At 44.5% G+C, this 22,170-nt stretch overlaps 1 protein-coding gene across 1 annotated transcript in view; it reads right to left on the minus strand.

Moving 5' to 3' along the window:
• Positions 1 to 17,673: 17,673 nt before the first annotated feature.
• Positions 17,674 to 22,170, minus strand: part of efnb1 (ephrin-B1) — a 58,589-nt gene continuing 54,092 nt past the window's right edge. Inside the window, exon 5 of the mRNA XM_004563272.5 lies at positions 17,674 to 20,713. Coding sequence (XP_004563329.1) covers positions 20,322 to 20,713 — 392 coding nt within the window. The 3' untranslated portion in view covers positions 17,674 to 20,321. The remainder of the gene's footprint in view (positions 20,714 to 22,170) is intronic.

Raw genomic sequence — 22,170 nt, forward strand, 5'->3', positions numbered from 1 at the left:
GTAGAGTGAGCGAAGTTTAAAACACACCGATACCCAACGCAAAAGCTGGAAATAACATACCGTGGATGCGTCGCCATTAAAGCGAAATATATGCAAGCGCACAGCATGGAATGTACCAGTGTAAAGTTAATAGAGTTACATTTAGAATAACAAGCTCGCTCAACCTTGTCATGGTTCGGTCGACGCGAAACTGCACCCAGAGCTGTGTCTCTAACAAGGCTCTGTCTTTGGAGATATTTTATGTAGATTAGTTATATGCTAATTTGAAGCATGACCTCACTGTTTGCCAGAGAAAGTCTGTCTCTCTTTTTGATCTGCATATTAATGCCCAAAGAGTCGATGGAAGTTGAGACATGAAAAGGTTTAATAAAATCAGCAGGTAAAACGCGGCCTCATAATTAATCCAGCAAAGAGGAAGTCTTCTGCAGACAATGGCTGCACCTCAGATTCATAATTAGGCCCTTTATTGATATTCCACAGCCTCTCTGGCACATCACCTGAAACAGTGATTAATCTTTCGCGGTAAGAAAAAAGCGAGACGTGCTTAACTTCCTCCTGTACGACTGGCTTAACCGAGCAGAATCCTGAATTATCTTGACCAGAGTCATAATACACCCCCCTCATCCCCCGATCCCCATGCGATAAATACACAAACTAGCAAAACTACTAACCAAACTCATTTTTCAGCTCCAAGCCCAAACGTAGATGGAGTTCACGGGACGGTGCAGCGGCTTTGTGTGTCATTGCGTTTGCTCTGCCTAACCTTTCCTGACACCTGGAGTCAGGGACCCCCCTCTAAATGTGTAATATTCAATCTTCCTGACAGCTCTGCTAATGACCAGAAGGAACCAAAACAGAGGTAATAGGTGAGCCTCAAAATTGCTTTCAAATTATCCCTGATAATGATTCCCGTCCAAGTAATAAACTCTGCTGTGTGAGCGAGTGTGTGAGTGGCGGTGTGTTTATGTCGAGGGGGGAATGTTAGAATGGCAGGGCTAATTATCAGCACTATTAAAGGTAAGTACATCCAGCTGCATCCCGGACAAGTCCTAATGAAGGACAGCAGACGAGCTGGACTCTTTCATCTGTCTGCTGTTGTTGGTCAATATCCACACCTCTGGACCACCGGTGTCTGTGCCACTCTGCTCCGACTTGGAGGAGAGAATTAAACATTGCGCGGTGACAGGGGTCGTATTTCTTCAGCGCCTGCTTTCTTTTCCACTTGTCAAGCAAAGGGCGATTTTGTGATGGATTATAAAGTTTTCAAATGAAAAACTTGTTGTGTTAGGTTGATTAATTCTCTTTTGTCCTCTTTTTTACCTTCTTCACTGGTGGATATAATACAGCCAGCCTGACTTTGTCTATCTGTGGTTTATTCTTTATTTATTATTACTTATTTATTTATTTTTGACAATGGCGTTAAAAACGTACTGTCGTCACTCTTGAGTTGGGTTGCTTTCCCTATAATTAAACCATTAAAAACCCCAGTCTGCACTACATAAGAGTAAAACTGTACTTTATCTGTTGAGCATTTAAAATTGCTCTTTAAAGTCCTATGATTTATATATATATCATAACTGGATCAAGATTTTAATATACCTAGACAATTAGAATGCAATACAAAGGTATTTGGTGCTTGTATAATTTTGTCATCTGTCCAAAATTACTTCCATAAGCTTTCAGATGGTGCCTCACCAAACAGCTCCAATAGAAGGATTTTATTAGCTGTGTAAAGTTTGGAGGACAAGCACAAGAAAACACGTGAAATATGTAAGCGTATAAATAAATGTACCCCAGTAATATTTTATAGACAAGGTGCACATATATACATATATAGTAAAATCGTGTTTCCCAAATGCTTTGTGCTCTGTAAAAAGCCCCTGTAGGCTGTGGAGCCTTGGTCTCTTTATCTTTTTTGATAGGGGATTTAAGGCGTAACACAATAGGCAAAAAATGAAGCGTACAAAAGTGAAACACACAGACTTCCACAGACATAAAACCAGTGTTACTGTTGGAAACATGTCATGAAGTATTCAGTTACGAAAAATGGTGTAATGTCAGAGTCCTCATTAAGACCCTGAGAGGCTACGATACTCAGTGTATACCTCCAGAAGTCTGATGCAGGGTATTGTACTGTAAGCACTGTACAGCTAAAAAAAAGGAAGAAAAAAGGCTGATCTGGTAGCTGTTTGGAGTGTGGCTCGACATGTTCTTACATCTGCTATTTTCCTGATCCGCCACCCTTGGTATTGAATTCTGGGGTACGTGTGATTTTTCTCATTTTGCCTTTTCAGATAGCGCTCCCATCCCGTTACCATCACTTTCCAACATCTCCAAAATTGTTTTTTCTTCCCTTTTAAAAACATTCACGGCCTATTTGTGTTTTCTGATCCGTCACCTCTGTGAGATTATCATTTATAAAGAATTGGCCAGGTTTAAACACAACAAGCGTTCAGAGGCTGTGCTCAGTGTTAAACAGACACCGACACGGATTGTTGGTAGCGGACAGGAAATAGCAATTTTTGGTGCAAAGTCTAATTTTTGATTCGTCACACTATTTCCACCTCTGCCTCTGAGAGAGGGAGCAGTCATGAGGCAGGATGCTTGTCAGGAAAATGTGCATTTCAACCAACCCAACAAATGGGAGCTTCAACCAAGTTGTTGAGTAGTGACCCATAATGCCGCAGTGCCACGCCAAGCACACAAATCCCAGGTAACACTCAGTCAGAGGCTGTAAGTGTTAGTTAAGCTTACAGCACTTTGTTTGTTCTACTTGGAAGCCTGCAAATGTTTTTCATCAGGGTCATGGGTGAATATGGGGTCAGGAAGTTGTTTTACTTCCAAAATCTATGCAATACACTGATTTTTTTGTGCGCTGCAAATGATAACAAAAACACTTATTCCCCTTTAGATAGTGTTACATGACTATATAGGAAGTCCTGGCTTAAGATATCTTGTTCCACTGTGTAAAGCCTGCAGATCTTTTCCCACTATCTTCTTGTAGGGTATGTTTGGTGCCAAAAAAGTAAAGAAATAGCTTTTAAAAAATAGCCCTGTTTCTTCTGGACCGCAGCTCATTGTATTTACAGTGCTTCACTGTAGTTCGTAAGCCAAACAGCAATCCATCAGTCTCTATTTCTCCTCTAATGCATGTAATGTAGCAGTTTGTACATTTCTAATCAGTGCTGTGTATACATCACTGTCAGCATTCAGCACCCCACCGACTTGTTTCTTTTCTCAGATTACAACCGTTGTAGTCGGTCGTATATTTCCAGAGCTCGTGAATTATGAATGATAGGAAATATTTAAAAAAAACCAGCACAGAGCAACAGTAGAAAGAGCTTCTCGATCAGTCGTGTATGCATGTGGTCTGTACTTACCTAAATGAGCCCAGAGCTGTGCACAGTCTAACTGTCTGACCTCTACGCTGCACATTTATTTTCCAAACATATGTTGGCTATTTCGGCAGCTCTGGACTGTGAAACTGAGACAGGAGGAGAGAGGTCTGTCGAACATGTGAGCATGATCTAACTGGCTGTGAATACGGGGCAAATGGACCAGCGGTTAGCGGTTGAGGAGAAAAGCTAGCAAACTGACTGACATGTTTTTGTGATCCAATGCAGATTTTGCAGAAGTGCTCTGTAGGACTGCGTAACCCCGGGCCTTGGGGCTATGAACTTCCAATCATTTCCGAAAATGCATGAGCGCACACGCACACACAGCCACACACAATCCCCACCAGCATAAACACTCATGAGGTACAGCTGTTCTACTGTGTCTGATATTAAATGACAAGGTGACTTGGTGTCCTGTGGGCCACCTGAGAAGTAGGGCTCTGCAAGGGGGACACAGCAATCTATTCTCCTCAGTACTGAGAGGAACTTACTCAAGCAGAGCAGCAGTTATTTCCCCACTCTGCTCTGCCCCTGATCCCTCCCCGTTTGCCTTCAAGTCAGCACCAGTTAGCAGTTCCTTCAGTGTGTGCACGCGCGTGAGCATGTGTATGCGAGACCGCGCGCCGGGCTAATTTCTACCGCCGTGCACTGCAGTGTGTTACGAGCATTCTCCGGGATATTGATGTGCTGCATATTAGGGAGCCGAGTGAATCAGTGCTGTGCGCTGTAAATATTCTATTGTCACTTTAATGCCTCTGTCAATGGCTTTGTCCGGGGTAATTCTGTCCCCCGTAGCGTCCACACACTTCATGCGCACACATGCAGACACTGAGACTGAAACAGAGAAAATGAAGGAAGAGAGATGGAGAGGATACACACACACATACACTTTGCCTGAGGTTTTTTTTCTTGCCGTCACAGATGATCAGGCCCAGCTCTGGCTTTAGCACAGCTCTGGCCAACCCCGGGTCCTGAAGCCAAACTGTTAAAAGACATTAAGTCAGCACAGAGACGCGCCACTGCTTCCTCTCTCTGCTAACCACAGGACAACTAAAAGTGTGTGTGTGCATGTGCGCATGTGTCTGCGCTATGAAAACGGAGAGACTTTGGGGCTAAGATCTGCACACATGTGTATCCTAATGAGTCTTTGCATGTACTACCGCATGTGTAGCCCTCTCCTTGCTGAGGTCAGATAAAGCGGGGGGTTTGGTGGGGGGGTGGCAGAATATTTGGAGCAGCCTTCCGGTCTCTCTGGGCTCACCACATGCCTGTCGCAGCTCAGTGAGCAGACTGTGAAAAGCTTATGTAAATGACGAGCCGCTCAGATGTGAAATCAGCTCTGTATTAAATTGTTTTGTTCCACTTGTCAGAGCTGATTAGTCCAAAAGCTCTCCAAAAGCTGCACAGGTATTGTGTTGATTGTATTCATATAGGAGCGAGTGCAGAAAGAAATGCGTGGAACACCTCGGGGAAGAGCATCTGTGTAGGTAGCGGGGTACAATTGCCCTCTCAAGTGTGATCACTAGTCAGATATCCGATGGCAGATTAGTAGATTCTGAAGATGCTGGATGGCCCCTCACAGATGCACACTGATTGAGATCTGCCCCCATACGAATCCAGAAACACTCCACTTGTCTCTTCAAAAGAGGCCGTTTTCACTCCATTACAAAGCCCCAGATCACAGGCTCCATTAGTCTAACCTTAGTTCACTTCTGAGAGAGCCTCAGAGCTACATCCCCCTACCTTGCCTTCCTCTGTTGCTCTCTCTCTCACACGCACATGCACGTACACGCTTCTGGGATGCAGCACAGGTGACATTGTTTTTTCAACTGAGTATTCGAATAGTGGGGGAGAAATTAGAGTGAAAGAGTGGGAGAAAGCGGGGAAGCAGGTCTAAGAGACGTGTGCAGAGAGAAAGAAAGAGAGGGGGAGAGAGAGAGGCAGTGAGAAGATTGCAGCACTACGTCTGGAGGGCTCCCAGCATAAAGCAGGTCTTTGAAAAGGGCAGACAAAGAGAAAAGGTCTCGGCCAAATACCTGAAAGAATGTAGAGAGGAAAGAGGAGCGCGGCCAGAGGGAGATAAGGCAGTTAGCCGCACACTGAGGCCAGCTCCTGTGTCATTGGATCGGGTTACTCCTGCTCGCGTTCGCATGTGCGTGTGTCTTCGCATGTGCTCATCTGCGCGCTCGTCCATTTGAGCCGGCCGAGCTCGATGCCGACATTCCAGAGTGGTCTGCCTCTGTTCACGGTCCAGTGAGGTCGCTGACAAAGCTGTGATGGGCAAGGATGTGTGTGGCGCCTCCGGGGCGAGCCCAGGTTGGTCAGACAAGACCCCCGCGCTGCAGATGTGAGCATCAGGCCAGACTACAGGGTAAAAGAGGTTTAACAAAGTCTCAATATTTCTGTTAAACCCAAGAGAATCTAGGTTCCTGTGCGTCACTTTTTTCTTTTTTTCCAAGCTCTTCTCCTGGGCTTCAAAGCATCTAAAGATGAGAGCCTTCTTTGAAAATGATTTTCAAGTCTGGGCTTTATCGGTGTGTGGGAAATCACCCTCTAGCTATTTTGTAAAGCTTAGGCACCTTTGAATATACTAACAGAGCCTAAGGATAAAGGGATCTACTGAGCTACCATACTGGCAAGGCAAAACGAGGTGCAGACCAGCTTCTCCCCGTGTTGGGGTGGCAATGACAACAAATCCGTCAGGATATTAGAAGTGGATAATATGAGTATCGAAACAAATCTAAGCAGTTATTAGTTGTGATTGAGGTCTGATAGCAATTAGTCTCGCTCCGGCACACAGACTGACTCCTGTCTAATGATGTCATTGACCTTGTCACCTACTCGAGGTCAAAGTGTCCATGTTAAACCATGCGTAATGGTTCCGTGTTTAGACTACAAGGGCCCGTCCAGCTAAATAGTGATGGATCGCTTCTTCTCGCTGCTGGTGGTGTGTGTTGCATCAGATGATACGGGTCTCAACATGATACGCAGTTGATTAAATCAATACTCCAAGGAAATATGTGGTGAGCTCAATTTCAGTCCAATAACACAGGGGTTTTAGGTGCACATGTGAGAGCGCGCGTGTCTGCGCATGTATGTCTCTCCACGCGCTCCCCTGAGGAGCATTTCCACAGCACACAGAATAAAGGACAAGGACATTGTGTTTGTTTGCAATATGCTTTTTCAAATGAGGTCATCAGCAGGAAAAAAAAGAAAAAGCTATCAGTGATCATCTGAAAACACATGAAAACAAAATTCCCTTCCCTATCAGCCATGACAGAGCGGATGACAGCGTGGTTATTTACTGCCCGGGGTGTCAAAATCATAAAGGCGAGATGGAAAAATTACAAAAAACCCAAAGTCGGCTTATGCAAAAATTGGAGAATATTTTGCTATTTTCTCTCGCTTGCTCATTAGATTTGCTTGTGTGAACTGAATGAGGGAGGCAGTACATAAAGGATGCCAAATTTGGATGCAGAATAGCAGATCTGAAAGAATTTCCACCCATATGGCCACTGCTTTCTGTCTGTGAGCCGGACAGGTGCTGCCCTTAGGCAGTGAACGTTAACGAATGCAGGCACGCTGTTCAAAACACGAGCAAAACAGGGCTAAAAACAAGAACAATCATTTGTGCTATTTTAGTCCTTACCTGTATTTTGTTGTTTTCTCTCTTCCCTTTTTTCTGCCTCAGCCCAGCGGTGACCCACAGCAACCCTCAGCCTAATGACTGCTGCAGTTTAACACTCATTAAAGGTGGTCAATTAACCAGAGGGCTCAGAGTCACTTTCATTAGGCGACTTGTAAAGGTCTATTTTAGTCTGGCTTTAAATACAAACATAAGGGGGGCAGACAGGACGGGTTGCTCGGTGCCTTGACCTCCAGTGCTTGTAGCTTTAGATGCAAGAAAATAAGGGTTGGAGAGGGGGTCGGTTAAAAACCTGCAAGAGGAAGAAAAAGAACCTCAGGAGAGTCATTTGTTTTGTTTATTATTTGTTTTGTTGAACTGGATTCTGTTGGTGTTTTATGGAAACAAACTCAAATGGTAAAAAAAACAAAAAAGCAGAGAAATTGCTGAACAGAGCACAGAAAATGAGATCTCATGAGAGTGAAGATGAAAAACAGAGCCATCTGCGCCGAGGGTTGGCTCTCTAAAGACGATCTGGTCTCATTTCAATCCTTTGTATCACTCCTTTATAGTAAATCAAGAGAGAGACTTTTTTTTTCTGTGGTTTTTAAGTTTTTGCGTGCGCGCGTACTTATAGATGCTCGCGCTCGACACAAGACCAACCACGTTAAGGGGGAATGACTGTTTTTTTCCCCCATTCCTGTAACACATCTTAGAGAGAGAGTGTGCGTGTGAGAGGGGAATGTGCGGATCTGGTTTTAGGCAGAAAGCGTCTCCTGGTCCCAGGCCTCTGGAGTCATCAGCCTGTGAAGGTCAAGTCTGATTCAGAAAGAGACAAGGCAGATTGGCATGGAAATGGAATCTGCTGTCTCTGTGCCAAACGTCCAGACTGACTGACTGGCCTCAGCCTCTCATCACATCCAAGTCTATCCTCTCATCGCACCGTGCACTCCTCCTCCTCCTCTCGCGGACGCCTCTGCATACCAATATCAGAATAAGACAGCGGAGGACGGGCTCTGAAACAGGCCTGTTTTATAATCACGATGTCAAACAACGTCCGCATGAAAAGGAAACACGAATACAGCTGTTAGTCGCAGCTAGGAACCATCTGCTAAAAGCAAAACTGTCTCTTCTTGCTGCCTTTTTTTTTTTTCTTTTGCATATGGCAGATTTAGCCTTAAGACATTTCTGAGGCAGTTATTTCATAATGAAACAAGAAATGCACTTATTGTGCTAATGGATTCATAAGCAGCTGCTGCTAAAAGATATTGTTCAAATGTTTATTATATCTTTATGAGAGACAGCAAGTTAGATGAGTTGCACGATGGCTAATGGCTGGTGTGCGAGTGTGTGTGTTCTGCTGTTGTATGTAATGAGCATGCGCTTTTGATATGAATGAGTGCAGTGAGGCATGAGATGAGTATGTGCCTGCTGGTATGGAACGAGTCCTTGCACTTCTTGCGTGTGTGTGTGTGTGTGTGTGTGTGTGTGTGTGTGTGTGTGTGTGTGTGTGTGTGTGTGTGTGTAAGCGAAGGAGAGAGGGAGAGTGTTCACTGGGCTGAAATGGGTCCCTGCCCTTCATGAATATTCAGCTGCTCTCCCCCCACCACGTTCTACTGATGTCTCACTGATGTCAGCTTGCGTGTGGGAAAACGAGTTGGCCCAGTAAAACAGCACTCCCCTAAAGCTGTTCTTGCTGCTGCAAAAAAAGGGGATGTGCTCTCTAGGTCATCCCTGAAAATGCAGAAAAAAAGGGAGAAAAAAAAGTGTGCCGGTGCAGAGCCAGTAACAACATACAGATGAGTGAAATGTTCTTGATCTCATGTGGCACTCCTAAATCTAGGGCAGCACTTAGGTCACATGTTTAGGTCAGTCACCCTTCACTCAGAGATCCTCTAATGCATCCTGTCAAGCATCGCGCAGCCGCGGCACGTCTGCGGACGCTCTCTTGATACTTCCCGGCTGCTCTTCTCCGTTTTTCATTTTTTTCTCTGTGTTTGTTAAGCTAACAAGCGCCGATACATACGCTGTCTTCAAGTCGGGTGACATTGAGAGATCCTTCACCGTGCTGCTGACTCAGAGACGTTATTATTCTGTCACTGTCGTTGAGGAACAGATTTCCAGACAAAAACACAGTGGCATGCACAGACACACACTCCACTCTGCCCCCACAGATGTTGTTCAGTATTTAGGTCAGTTAGTGTGCAGATGGGTGGTCAGCGACGCTTGTATTAGCTCGGGTTTACAGGAACTGATACAATAGGCCAGTCAGCTCTCAGTTGCCACCCTGGAGAGACCGGAAGTGCAGCTCTTTATAATCACAACGGACAGTGTTTGCTCACGGACACCAAACAGCATTAAGGACCAGTTAATGACTGTAGCCAGAAGATTTAGACTGCTGTGAAAATTTAATATACTTCTACAGTACTGTAGCTGTGGAAATAAGATTGCTCATATGACTAAGTACAGCTTACAGCATGTTCCTAGAGGTAGGCTATTCCTTTTTTTGGTATTACTCTGCACGGGGGCCATAAATGCACAGACCACTAAGCAGAGACTGGCATGCGGTAGAGGACAAAACATTATTACTGTGTGCTGAGGAAACTGGCAATCAAATACAAATGGAAATGCAAAGCTATGAGAGAGAAATCTGTGCGATAAACTAGGACAAATTTTTCATTTAAAAAAATTATCCCACAGGTTTGTATGTGTGATATGAAGTTATAGAACAAGATACATAAATGAAATCCTATGCCAGCAATTCTCAACGAGTCATCACAGAGCCATATACAAACCAAAAAGATATGGAATACTTTGAGGACTGGCGTTGGCTGTTAAATGCATTGCATTGGGATGGTGGCGTTAGTCATGCGTTTGCACAAGCATGACCGCAATGATTCTTCCTCGGGCTCAGCTTTGTGAGGTTTATCTGTGGTGACACTGTCACTGTGTGACCAGAAAGCAACCACCCATCCATTTTGCAAATGGACTATGTAAAGGTCATGCATGTAGTGCTGGCTGACTGGCAAATGCACAGCCTGGACATGGAGGGGTTAGAAAATACATATAGGAGACAGACTGGTCAAAGGGGCCTGAAGTCTATGACAGAGAAGAAAGCAAATATTAATCGACCACCGATGCATAGCAGAAGGTAGGGATGCAAAAAAAGTGACAGGAAGAAAAGAGTCCAAACTACTATACAAACATGAATGTAGCTGAAACAGTAACTCATACACAATGTAGGCAAACATCTGGACTAATTATTTGCAGCTTAATGCAGCATTTATCAAACACAATGATGGTAAGGACATAATGCTGAAATATGTCAAGTACATATAGAAGGCAAATTACAGGTAACTTTAACAGTCTCAGTAAGGTGCTGGACAACAATGTGCTGCCGGCATTGATTCTCTAGTGCAGTGCTAGAAGGATGAAAGACCACTCGTCCAAATAATATTCCCTCATTTGGTGTTTTGATGTTGTGTGCAGACAGCATAGTGCACCGTGTGTTGCGCTAATTAAATCTGATGCAATCTAGTGGCTGCAAAGGGCATACCCACCGGCCACTTCATTAGGTACTATCACTGGGTTAAACCCCCTTTGCCTTCAGAACTGTCTTAATTCTTTGTGGCACAGAGTCAACAAAGTGCTGGAAACATGGCTCAGAGGTTCTTGTTCATTCTTACATCATATCACTCAGTTGCTGCAGATGTGTCAGCCAGCACATCCCATTTCCATCCCATGGAGGGCATTTAAGTACAGCGAACGCCCCATCCTGTTTTTAATATTATAACTTTATTATTTTTAATCTCTGCCTCTCTTCCACAGCACATATTTTCTCCTGTCTCTCTCCATTCACCCACAACCAGTTGTGGCAGGTCAATGCTGCTACCTCTCTTCCTGTCAAAAGGCAGTTTTTCCTTCCCACTGTTGCCAAGTACTTTTTCATAGGGGGTTACAACATACAGCACCTTGAGGTGACCATGTTAAGGTTCTTACTCAAAAAAGTAACATATTACACAGTACTCTTAAACACAGTGGAGTAGGTTATTCAATTGCTCGCTGGAGAAAAAGTAATGCACTGTTAAATGCACTCTCTCATAATTACTAGTTTACAATATTAACCTGAGGCTACAGTCCCACACACCAACACAAATGGGTACCCCTTTTTTTTGTGTTCATGTATGAACACAAAGCCAACAGCACAAAGCAAAAATGAAAACCAACCCAAGAAGAACTCAAAACAATCGCCACAGTGATTCTACTTTAAACACATGAACAGGTAGAAACGGAGACTTTAGCCCAACTGCTCATCAACTTGTTACCTGTTGAAGTTGAGGGTCTGGCTGCTGGGCAGGGGTCAGGATTCACTCAGCTTTAACATCTCTCTAGGCTCTTGGTTAGCTTAGCATTAGCATGCTGCCTGTGCAGATGCTTGCAAATAGAGGAAGTTGCATAACACAGGTGTTTCTGTCCTGGATGCAGATTACATTCTACTGTTGTTATCCTTTTGTTGAATAAAAATAAAAAGTAGTGTCCACATCTCCACTCCTGAAAAAATGCACATCACTCTGTCATTTTTGTCCTCCTGGCACATAAACTGAAATCAGTGCACAGGAAGAAAAGAACGCATGCTTGTTTGCTGTTTTTCTTTCTTTCTTTCTTTCTTTGCTCCCTGCGTGCAGATACTTTGTAACGAAAGTAGCAATATAATTGTAACAGTTTCTAATGCATTACACTCCACACATGTGGGAGGCTGTGGTGTTTAAATGATGCTCAGATGGTACTAAGGGGCCCAAAGTGTGCCAAGAAACTATCCCCACACCATTACACCACCACCATCCACATTGACTGTTGATATAAGGAAAGAAGGGCGCATGTTTTCACATTGTAGCAGAAATCGAAACTCAACAGACAAGGCAATGTTTATGCAGTCCTCTGTTGTCCAGTTTTTAGTAAGCCTTTGCTGCTTGTACCCTGAGTTTCCTGTTCTTACAGGAGCGGCGCATGGCGTGGTCTTCTGCTGCTGTAGGAGAACTGTTTCAAGGTTTGATGTGTTGGCTGTTCAGAGATGCTCTTCTGCATGTACCTTGGTGGTAACAAGTGGTTATTTGAGTTACTGTTGCCTTTCTATCAGCTCAAGCCAGTTGGACCATTCTCCTTTGGGATCAACAAAGCTTTCTCACCCAGAGAGCTGCTGCTCAACTGGATATTTTCTTCTTTCCAACCCTTCTCTGTAAACCCCAGTAGATCAGCAGTTTCTGAAATATTCAGACCAACCCATCTGGCATCAACTTTTCTTCCCCATCTGATGCTTCTGTTGCTTCTGTTTGGTCGACATGCCTAACAAAACGACTGGTGAGTGTATATGATTTAGCCATTATGTGACATTAATGCCATACGGATAGGAGCATTGCTGTTTTAGAGACATCTTAGAGTTTCATTAAAGGTTAAAGGTCATCACTTACATAAATTTGTATTGATTTCCCCTCTTTCTATGGGGTGTGCCAGCAAATGCTCCCCAAAGACTTACGGAGCCGTCAGATCCCCTCACTGAATGCACCCAGAGTTAATCTTCCCCACTTTTCAGCCTGTATTTAATTTGTGTTTAATATTTTTTGGTAATTATATTTTTTTGTATATTTTTGTAGAGTATTCTCAAGGGTTCTGGAGACTTTGTGAAACATTCAATTCATTCATTATTCACTTCAGATTAAATACCCTCAGGTTTTTGAGCCACTAGTTGATGGTTTTTGTTTAATAGTTTCTTATTGCTATTCAAAATCTCATTTTAATGTTTATTTAGTCAAAAAAGTTTCTATTTCATTCAATGTTTCTTGTATTTCTTCAATGTTGTAAAGTTTTTGTTTAATTTCACTTAATATTCTCATGTTTTTGGCTCAGTTGGGCATTTGAGCAGTGATTTTTTTGTCATGTTTGTCGTTCTTCAGTGCCCTCGAGTTCTTACTCTTTCAGTAATCTCCATTTTTTATGATTAGGCATTTTCAGATTTTTGTTTATCACTCATGCAGACTCAGGAAATGTAAACATTTCTCAAATATTCTGGTGTTTTAATTCCAATTTTTTTATTCCCCAGGCATTCTTTAAGATTTAAGTTTTCTTTCTTGCTACCCATCAGTCACAGGGGGCCAGGGCGCAAATGATTAAGCTCGAGGTCCTGAAAGTAAAGTTTCGTAAACACCAGCAACACATGAAGAGAAAAAAAGGTGCCATTATTTAAAAGTAGAAATGTATGTCTGTATTTGCAGGGGTGACTCTTTTGTAGTGTTACACATCAAGAGCGGTTTGAGTGAAAAGGGGGGAAATGAGAGAGACAGAACGAACCAAAGCTTCAAGGCATAATACTGTAATTGGAAAATTGTGCAAATGCGTTTTGGAGTCATGTTATATAAATGGCCAGCAGAGATAATGCCTGAGATTCGAGGCATGGCCTAATTGAGAGTAGGAGATGGAGGAGGAGAGGGGTGTTGATGCTGAGGGGGCAAATGAAGTGTGGGTTTTAAATTGGGAGAAGAAAATGTGGATGGAAATGGCGTTTTCAAAGACATGGGAGGGCGGCACAGGGAGAAAAAGAGCCGTTTCTCTTTAAAGGGGAGAGGAGGGAAAGAAAGAAAGGGAATAATTCCCACTTTCTCCCTTGCTCTCCACACCTGTGACCCAGCAGCCAAGCGGCCCCAGCTATTTCTCCAGGTTTTTTCTTTTTTTTTTAATGCATACAAGTCTCTTTGGTTCCCTCACTCTGTATGATTGATGAGTCTCGGTTAGACCTGGATCCCTGCCACGGCCCAGGTCTGATCAGGCATGTTCTGGTCATAACAATGCCATCAATATGTGGCTGACGGCTGTGCTTGTGCATGTGTGTGTGTCTGTGCATATGTGAACGTGTGTTTATAGTGAAGCATAAAATAGAAACATACTATAACCCTTAAGAACCAAGATGCTTTAGTGGAATTTCCGTTTCCTGCCCCTCCGAGGGATTAAAGAGGAATGTTGTTTAGACACAGTTCCCCCCACTGATTGGAATTTGAATCACATTAATGAGCCCTTTCATGAATGATCTAAATGTTACTGTTTGACTAATGAACTCTCTTTTCATGTCTCCCCTTCCCCTCCCCTCTCGGTTTCCCCTTTCTTTGTGCCATCTCAGGTTTCCTCCGTAACTCTGAGATTGAGCAAAAATCTGCTTGATATTTGATGAGCAGCATGTGATGAAAGGCATTAGAAGGCCTGCATTATTTATGAATGGCGAGTGATGCATTAAGTCATTAAATATGTATATGTACATTACATGAGAAAGAACATGTCCCATTGCATGTCATATTGATTCTGGTCTGAGTTACGAGTCTTCTGTATGATCCCTATGAAAAAACATTAAGAGATCGCACACCAAAATCAGTTAAGAGCTCTATTGACCGCCTTTCCCTCTGGATCCCCCGGTCACAGTCGAAAAGTTGCAGAGTTCTGAACTCACTTGCTTCACCAGATCAAGGGTAGCATCTGCACGCGCAGCAGATTTTGTGAGCGAGCGGATTGTGTGAAATAACGTGAGGGGGGGGGACTAAGATGCGGTGCCAGCTTACACCGTTTGAGGAATCGCACCAATGTTCCTAAATTCTTTCCATCATCTGGCGCGGTGTCGCTTTTCTTCTCCAACTTTATTTTTCCATCTGTGGCTTCGTGGCCTTGTCAGAACTGCAAAAGGCTTGCCTAGTAGACAGCGACGTAGTAAGCGAAATGATAAAAATCTGAGGGAGATAACCACCAGCAGAACTGAAAATAAATTACTTAGTGCAAAGGGAGAAAAAAAAACCATTAAGCAGTGCTTCTTCACCTTAAAAGACCCTGCTCTTGTTTAGTTTACATCACTGGTGACAATAATTAGTATGGTGGCCGCACGCTGTGAATTTCTTAATGCATTTTTTTTGTCAGCTTGAAAATAAAGTTCAACTCCATTTCACAAATAAGACGTGAGTTTGCTTGTTGGGCTTGCTGACTAAGTGTGACGTTAGACTCTCCAATAATTCAAATCTTTTCCACAGTCAAAAAGAAAAATCTTCCTTGGAAGTCTTCTTCTGAATTAGTATTCATGGTCATGGATGAATATGTAAGTTAAATTGTTCCCAAGCCACCACAAGCTGCTGGCAGTTTCTGCTTTCCCAGGTGACTTGTTTCATCTATAAAGATGTTCCAGCCGCCATGCTACACGATTAAAAAACATAAGACATGCACATACTTACATCAAGTGGGAACTCGTGAGGACGGGGTTCAGCTGCTGACAAGTAAATAGACAATACCGAGATGCAATCAAAAGGATGAATTACTGCACACTACAACCACTGTATGCTGCCAGAGAGTCTCCTAATGCTGCAGCAACATATGCAGCGAGGACACGAGGCTAATATTTGATTTAAGGAATGACGAGGAAAAATGCTGCAGTGCACGCTGCAATGCTATTTTTTCCCTAGGATTTTTTTTCGTGTGTGTGTGTGTGTGTGTTAGTGAAAACAACAGAAGAACCCCCGTGGCAAATCCGTGCACACACACACACAAACACACACTTGCAGAGTCACAAACACAGAGACATACACAGAAAAAACATGCAGTCACACACAGTAGCTCAGTGGGGGGAAGGATTTAATAAACCCACAGTAACATGGATCTACGGGGGTGTCTCGGGACCGAGCCAGGAAACCAGATGAATGTACCTGCCCTCGGGCACAGAAGGAAACAGCAAGGGTTGGGTGGGTGGACTGAAGTGAAGGGCTATGGTGTGTGTGTGCATGTGCATGGGGGGGGGGGGGGGGGGGGGGGAGTGAAGCCACAGGCACATTAAGCCTCTCATTGCCCTGACTTTTTCTTTCTTCTGCCATCAGTCTCTTCACTCGCCCACTCTGTCTCTGCTCACATCATCAGCCACAACGAAAGCCATGCCCACAAACACTGATGTGTTTGTCAGAGAAAATGCCCAATCACTTTAATAGCATTTCATGCCATCTCCACTTTCACCAAGGACTTGGAGTTTGCTCCTCAGTCGGATAAATGGGGACTGTAATTTCAGACAAACGCAATGGAAATGCCGAGTGCAGCCAATCAGATGTAATCATGTATGAAGAAATGTAATTCTGGAGGACACTGGGGCAGAGCGGGTTGATATGGATATTAGTTACTATGCAAAAAGGCGTGTCCATACTCCCCGAATATGAATTTATGAAGCCTGCTTGTGATTTCAATCTGACTAATGTATCAGAACAAACCCATCTGTGCAGCACTGACCCCTGAGGTGAGGGTTTTTGGAGGGGTTTGGAGAGGAGGGGGCACTGAGGGGGAAATGCTTCGAGCGTGGGCGACTGGTTTGTGCTCCCACCATGTACGAAGGTGGTCAGTGGGAAGGCAAATTAAATCTTTTGCCCACATTCATAAGGCTTTGAAGAAGGGGGGATGACAAAATGAAAAGAAAAAACATCACTCCAGACCAAGTTCCATGGGAAAAATTTTATTTATCAATATGCGGTAGTTTCCAAACTGGTGGAACGTTATTTCCATTGTAGCTGGTGCCAACAGGTTATGCTGAGAAGCTGCAGAAAAAAAAAGTGAACGGCAAAATGAAATAAAAAACAAAAACTCGACAGCTGTGATTCAAACAAAGGGAAACGAATTCAACAGGTTCTGCTTACACATGCACATTGAAAAATAATACTGTGGCTTTGAACAATAGCAGAAATCAACCTACAGTGAGGCTCGTGCCACGAGCGACCAGCATCCTTGTGCTAAATTGGGAAGGGAGTGATGACAAAGGAGAGGGGCGGAGGGAGGGAAAGAGAAGGAGAGAGCATCTTTAAAACAAAGGACCGCCTGGGAGATAATGAGTGGTGTAAACCAGATGATTTATTGGCGAGCGCAGTACGGCCACACACTCATACATGGCCTCCTTTTCTCCTCCTTTCTCTCCCGCTCTCTCTACATCTCTCTCTCTTTCTCAGTCTGGCCGGACAGACTTATTAAAACTGAGGAAAGATTCATCTTTGCGGGCCCAGAGTGTTTTACATCTTATAATGGAGTGGAAGGTGCAGGTAACTCAAAGGCAGTGGAATAACAGTCTTCATATGCAGAGTTAAGTGGCGTCTCCAACAGGGAAGGGCCTTATCACTCACAGCTTCAGCGTGACGCATCCTTTTCAAAGCCACTCTGTGACAAAGCTTCAGTCCTGAACAGCTTCTAGTACAATTTGTGTTTAATGGCAATGTAAAAAATAAAATAAAATAAAAATCTGAACCCCATTTTTTTCTTTTTAAAACACATGTGGTAACAAAGACTTTTCTTTATTTTGACAATACTGGACAAAGCTGCACAAAAAAAGGCAGCTCATGTGAACTTTTGCAATATTAACTCTAAAGGAAAAAGTAAATAAAAACATGTTGCAGAGACCAAACAAAAAAAAAAATGCAAGGATTCATACAAAACACACTTTAAAAAGACAGCTATTTACAAACATCCTCCATTACAAAAATCTAATCTTAATTTTTTTGTCCTTGTGAGCAGTGTTCGGGTGAAATTACATCTTAAATTGGGCTCTATCCATATATTTACATTTACTGTTTTATACCCCTCCCACCCCGCCCACCCCGCCCCCCCCCAAAAAAAAAAAAAAAACTCGAATAACATTAAGTGGTTTACTAGAATGAATGAAAATGAGATATGGGTTTGTGGTAATTTGGTAATGACTCCCTAAGCTGGTGTAGGTGAACGGATGCGCGGCGATCCGAAACAAAAATATTTGATCTAGATGTGTTTCGCAGAGGGCCGCTGAGGGCTGCATGCTGAGTTAAAACACAGGACCACAAAAGCACAAGCAGCTGTTTAGGTTGTTAACTCTGAGGTTAACGACACGCACAAAAAAAAAAAGCCACTGGAGTCTTCCCAGAGTCTTCAAGCTGGGCTGCCTTTTAACTCAGCAGTGTCTGTCGGTGGATGGCAACGGTATGTGGCAGCGGATGATGGGTGTCTCTACCGGTGAATAAACATTAACCGGCAGCCTGACCGTTTGACTGGAGATAAACCTGGACCCGTCAGTCTTGGTGTGTTTGTGTGTGTGTGTGTGTGTGCGCGCGCGCACATGTGCGTCAAACGTCAGCTCATGTCTGCGTGCCGAGGAATGGCTGTCCTTATCTGCTCCCCTCTCCTCTCGCACATCATTAACCGGGACTGCGGCACTCTGTACTTTGGCAGCCACACTGTTTGGAGCACCTACTTCCACAGTCCCAAAAAAAAAAAAAGTCTGTTCAGAGGCTGGACCACAGAAGGGTACACTTACACACACTCACACATGTGCGCATACGTACAGAAATAAACTGCAAATATAAGCACAAATAAGCACTCACACATATGAGCACCTACACACATCCAGCAGCAGTAAATCCTGTTTCGGTGCCGCTGCCCTGGGCTGTGTGATAGCTGGTCTGCAGTGTCCTCGCTGGCTGAACACCTTGACTGTGGAATAATTTGCGCAGCATTTTTATTCACAGCACAACTGGCGAGAGGATGGAGGGGGGTGAACGCTAAAAAAGCTACCTCCGCCTCACCCGTCACCCCCTCGTTCCCACCGCCATCACCCTCGCAGGTTAAAGCCAAGTCACAGGAACATTTTCTCTTCTAGCCGCCGCTCTCACTCTCTCTGCTCCCCGGCTGGTGAGTGTGGGCATGGAGATGGCACACAGATTAGTCACACGCTGGCGACACCGCTAACTGTGCACTCCACTGACTCATCCACAGATGGCAGCCAATTGGCATCTGATAATACTGTAGCTCTGTGTTCAGCTGTAGCTCTCCATCCAACTTATATATAGGGCATCCTACCTATGTAGGCCAGCCAATCAGTGCCAGCCTACGCCCACCTTGCCCAGGCAGCGAGCATGAAATTGTTTGATGCTTACACTGTGGCTCCAAAAGCTAGAATAAACAAATATCAACCTGCCTGCTGTCTTAAAAACAATCGCCCTGAAAGCTCATCAGACACAGTAAAGATCAGTGCCAACTGGAGCACTGAAAGGGTTTTGCAAGAGCTCGGGCTTGTCTCTCTGCAGGCGCGTCGTTCTGTCTGTGTGTGTCATTTTTGAAGCTTGCAACAGTAACCTAGTGTTCTACCTCTAAGCCAATAAGGCTTCTCAGATACCAAACGGGTCTGGACATGTCCAAACACACTAATGGAAGACACGCCCTGATAAAACACACACACAGAGAAGTTGTAATGGTAAAGCTCATATCAGGCCAGCAGAGATAGGAGTATTCCTGGAAACATACATACTCACGCATACACACCTTGACATCAGCAGTCCAGGTCAAGGTAATTCCTTACGGGGAAGGAAAAGAAAATAAGAAAAAAAATGGGAGCAGTGGATGATATGGGCGATGAGAAGATGTAACTCTATACATTGTGCACTTGTAGGAAAAGTCTAACAAAATACAACTGCTTTGTGAACTGAATCGGGGTTCAAGGAAATCCTCCATCAAAAATAGTAAGGCAAACATCAGAGGTGCGAAGGGAGAGGAACACATTATTTCACACACTGTGTCTGATACCTGAGCTATCTGGAGAGTTTCCTGGCCCAGCACGGAGCCCCGACTAACACACACGCGCGCGCACACATGCACAGAAATGCACGCATACACACACACACACACAAACACACACGTTTGTTTTGTAGTTTGTTTTTTTCCAACACTTGCACACAAACTGCAGGCCGAGCGGTGTTCGGGCCTGCGTCTGCCTGCTCCTGCCTTAGTGTGCTAGGGTGGTGTGTTTAATTGGGTGTAGAGCAGACTTTGGGGAACTGAGATAAGTTATATCCCGTCCCCACAAAGGGACAGCGAACGACGAAGTTTGAGTTCCATCTGTTGGTGTCTCTCCCCCCCCCCCGCAACCCCACCCTCCTCGCGGTCAGAACACAGCTGGGAGAACGGTACGGGAGGTGGGAGGTGAGGCAAAGTGGGGGGGAGGAGGAGGAGGGAAGAAGGTGGGGATTGTCAGGCAAGCCAAACAAACAGAATAAACCTCTGTCTCTTATCCGTCAGCTCCTAACCCCGCTGGTTACTGGTCAGTGCACGGTTCTCCAGATTTGTGCAGCAGGTGGTAGAAATAACACGGGCTTGAAGAAACAAGTTCCCCGAAAATGCAAAAGGAAAGTGTCCTTCCCACGAACATAAGTCAAGCGCTCCTCTCTTTTTTTTCCTTCTCTCTCTCTCTTTCTATCTCCTGACCGCGACACCGGCTGCGCAAAAGCGCGTCAGACTTTGTAGTAGATGTTGGCGGGGCTCTGCGGCGGCATCTCCTGGACGATGTAGACCGGGTGGCCATAGTCGCCGCTCACCTTCTCATAGTGAGGGCAGTAGTTGTTCTCTGTCCGCAGCGGAATGATGATGTCGCTGGGCTCCGTCCCAGCCGTGCCCCCCGGCAGCTTGGGGTTGGACAGGGTGCTGAGGGACAGCGCGGAGGGGCGGGGCTGCGAGTGGGCGTTTTTCCTGGCCCGCTTGCGCATCTTAATGAGGAGGATAACGAGGAGGAGGATGAGCAGGAGGAAGATGATGCAGCCGACCCCGATGACGGAGAACAGGGCCGCTTTGGACCTGAGGATGCCCTCTGAATCTGAAGACCCGGACTGGTCCTGATTCATGTGGTCTGGAAAACACACATAAAAAGAGAAAAAGGGGGTTTAGGGACTGTATAAAAAAATTATTACAGTGGATAGAAGGTCAGGAAAATCGAGAATATCGTAATTTATACTTTTTTCCGTCTGACTTCTTGCAGAAAAAAACGACAAGTCTTTTTATCTTTTTTGGGGGGGCCCATATTTCTGCTATTTCACATTTTGCATTTGTGAGATTTATTATTCAAAAAGATCAAATGCATACATGAGAAACCTGCTTGTCATGCGCTCTGCAGAGTTGCATTTGGCCATGTGTAAAGAATATGTGGTGGTGGTTGTGTGCTTTCCATTCGGGGAGGAGGTGCAAAGCTATCGCCTCTTGTTGCTTCACTCATTTGGTGGCTGGAATCGGCCTAATCTCACTATATTCAGAAGTACACAGTAGGGGGGGCTGGGGGTAACAGTGTGCAATGAACATATTAATAAAAGCATCAAGCTTATTCCGTTTTCCTTTTTTTTGGTGGTGAATAAGGCTGAGCACCCACCACCACCACTGTAATTTTCATATAGTCCCTTAGAGACTGCAGACCATTTACAGTAAGCCCGTCCTGTCGTGTGCACATCTTGCAGTCTGAATCGACTGCGAGCACGGCTCAGTTTGTTGTTTGCTCAACATGACTAACAGCCCCATTGATGTAATCTAATTGAATCAGCTCAATCAAGAATAGGCCTCTAATGAAATCTGTAGTCATCACTCAACATAACAAAGATTCCGGCCATGATAGGATTTGTGCCTGGGCAAGTCGTACGACATGTCAAGGTTTATATGGCAAAGGCCAAATGAGATATGGAAAAAAATGAGCATCTGATTTTATTTGATCCCTTTGTTTAAGGGGTTCAGGGTGGAGGGGGAGGCGAGGTTGGTTGTTACTGGTTGGAAAAGAGAATGACTGGCTCCTCCAGTGACTGAAATATGAGAAGAACCAAATCTGTTTTCCATGTATGCATGCAGCTGCTGCCAAAGAGCAGCACTCGCCCCTCTCCCAGCACCACCTTTTTACTGTCCGTGACCCCCGCACAGGCACACAAAAGTCTCATAACTCCAGAGACTGCCATCCCCGCTTAATGACTGTGTCTCCGCAATCATCTGGCCACTCCTGGACTTAACCATTTAGCGAAGGAGGGGCTGGCTCTGCTTTTGTTTTCAAACTTTTTTTTCATGCCTTATCGCAACCAAATGGCATCAAGGAAAGCTACCAGTTCTGGCCTTATCAGCGAAATCAGAAACTGGAGGAATTTTCTACACTCTGGTTGCTGGAGAAAGCTGGAAAAAGAGGCTGTCAGAAATGTCATTCCTGAAATATCTGCCCCTCAAACCGCATTGCCTCGTCCTTCATTCCGCCCTCCACTTCTTCACTTGACATAATCACTGATCTAACAATGGCAGACAGGCAAAAGCCCAGGTATGAGGAAAAGTGACATTAGGAAA

Source organism: Maylandia zebra, linkage group LG2, assembly GCF_041146795.1.
Source record: "Maylandia zebra isolate NMK-2024a linkage group LG2, Mzebra_GT3a, whole genome shotgun sequence".
Taxonomy (NCBI): Eukaryota; Metazoa; Chordata; class Actinopteri; order Cichliformes; family Cichlidae; genus Maylandia; species Maylandia zebra.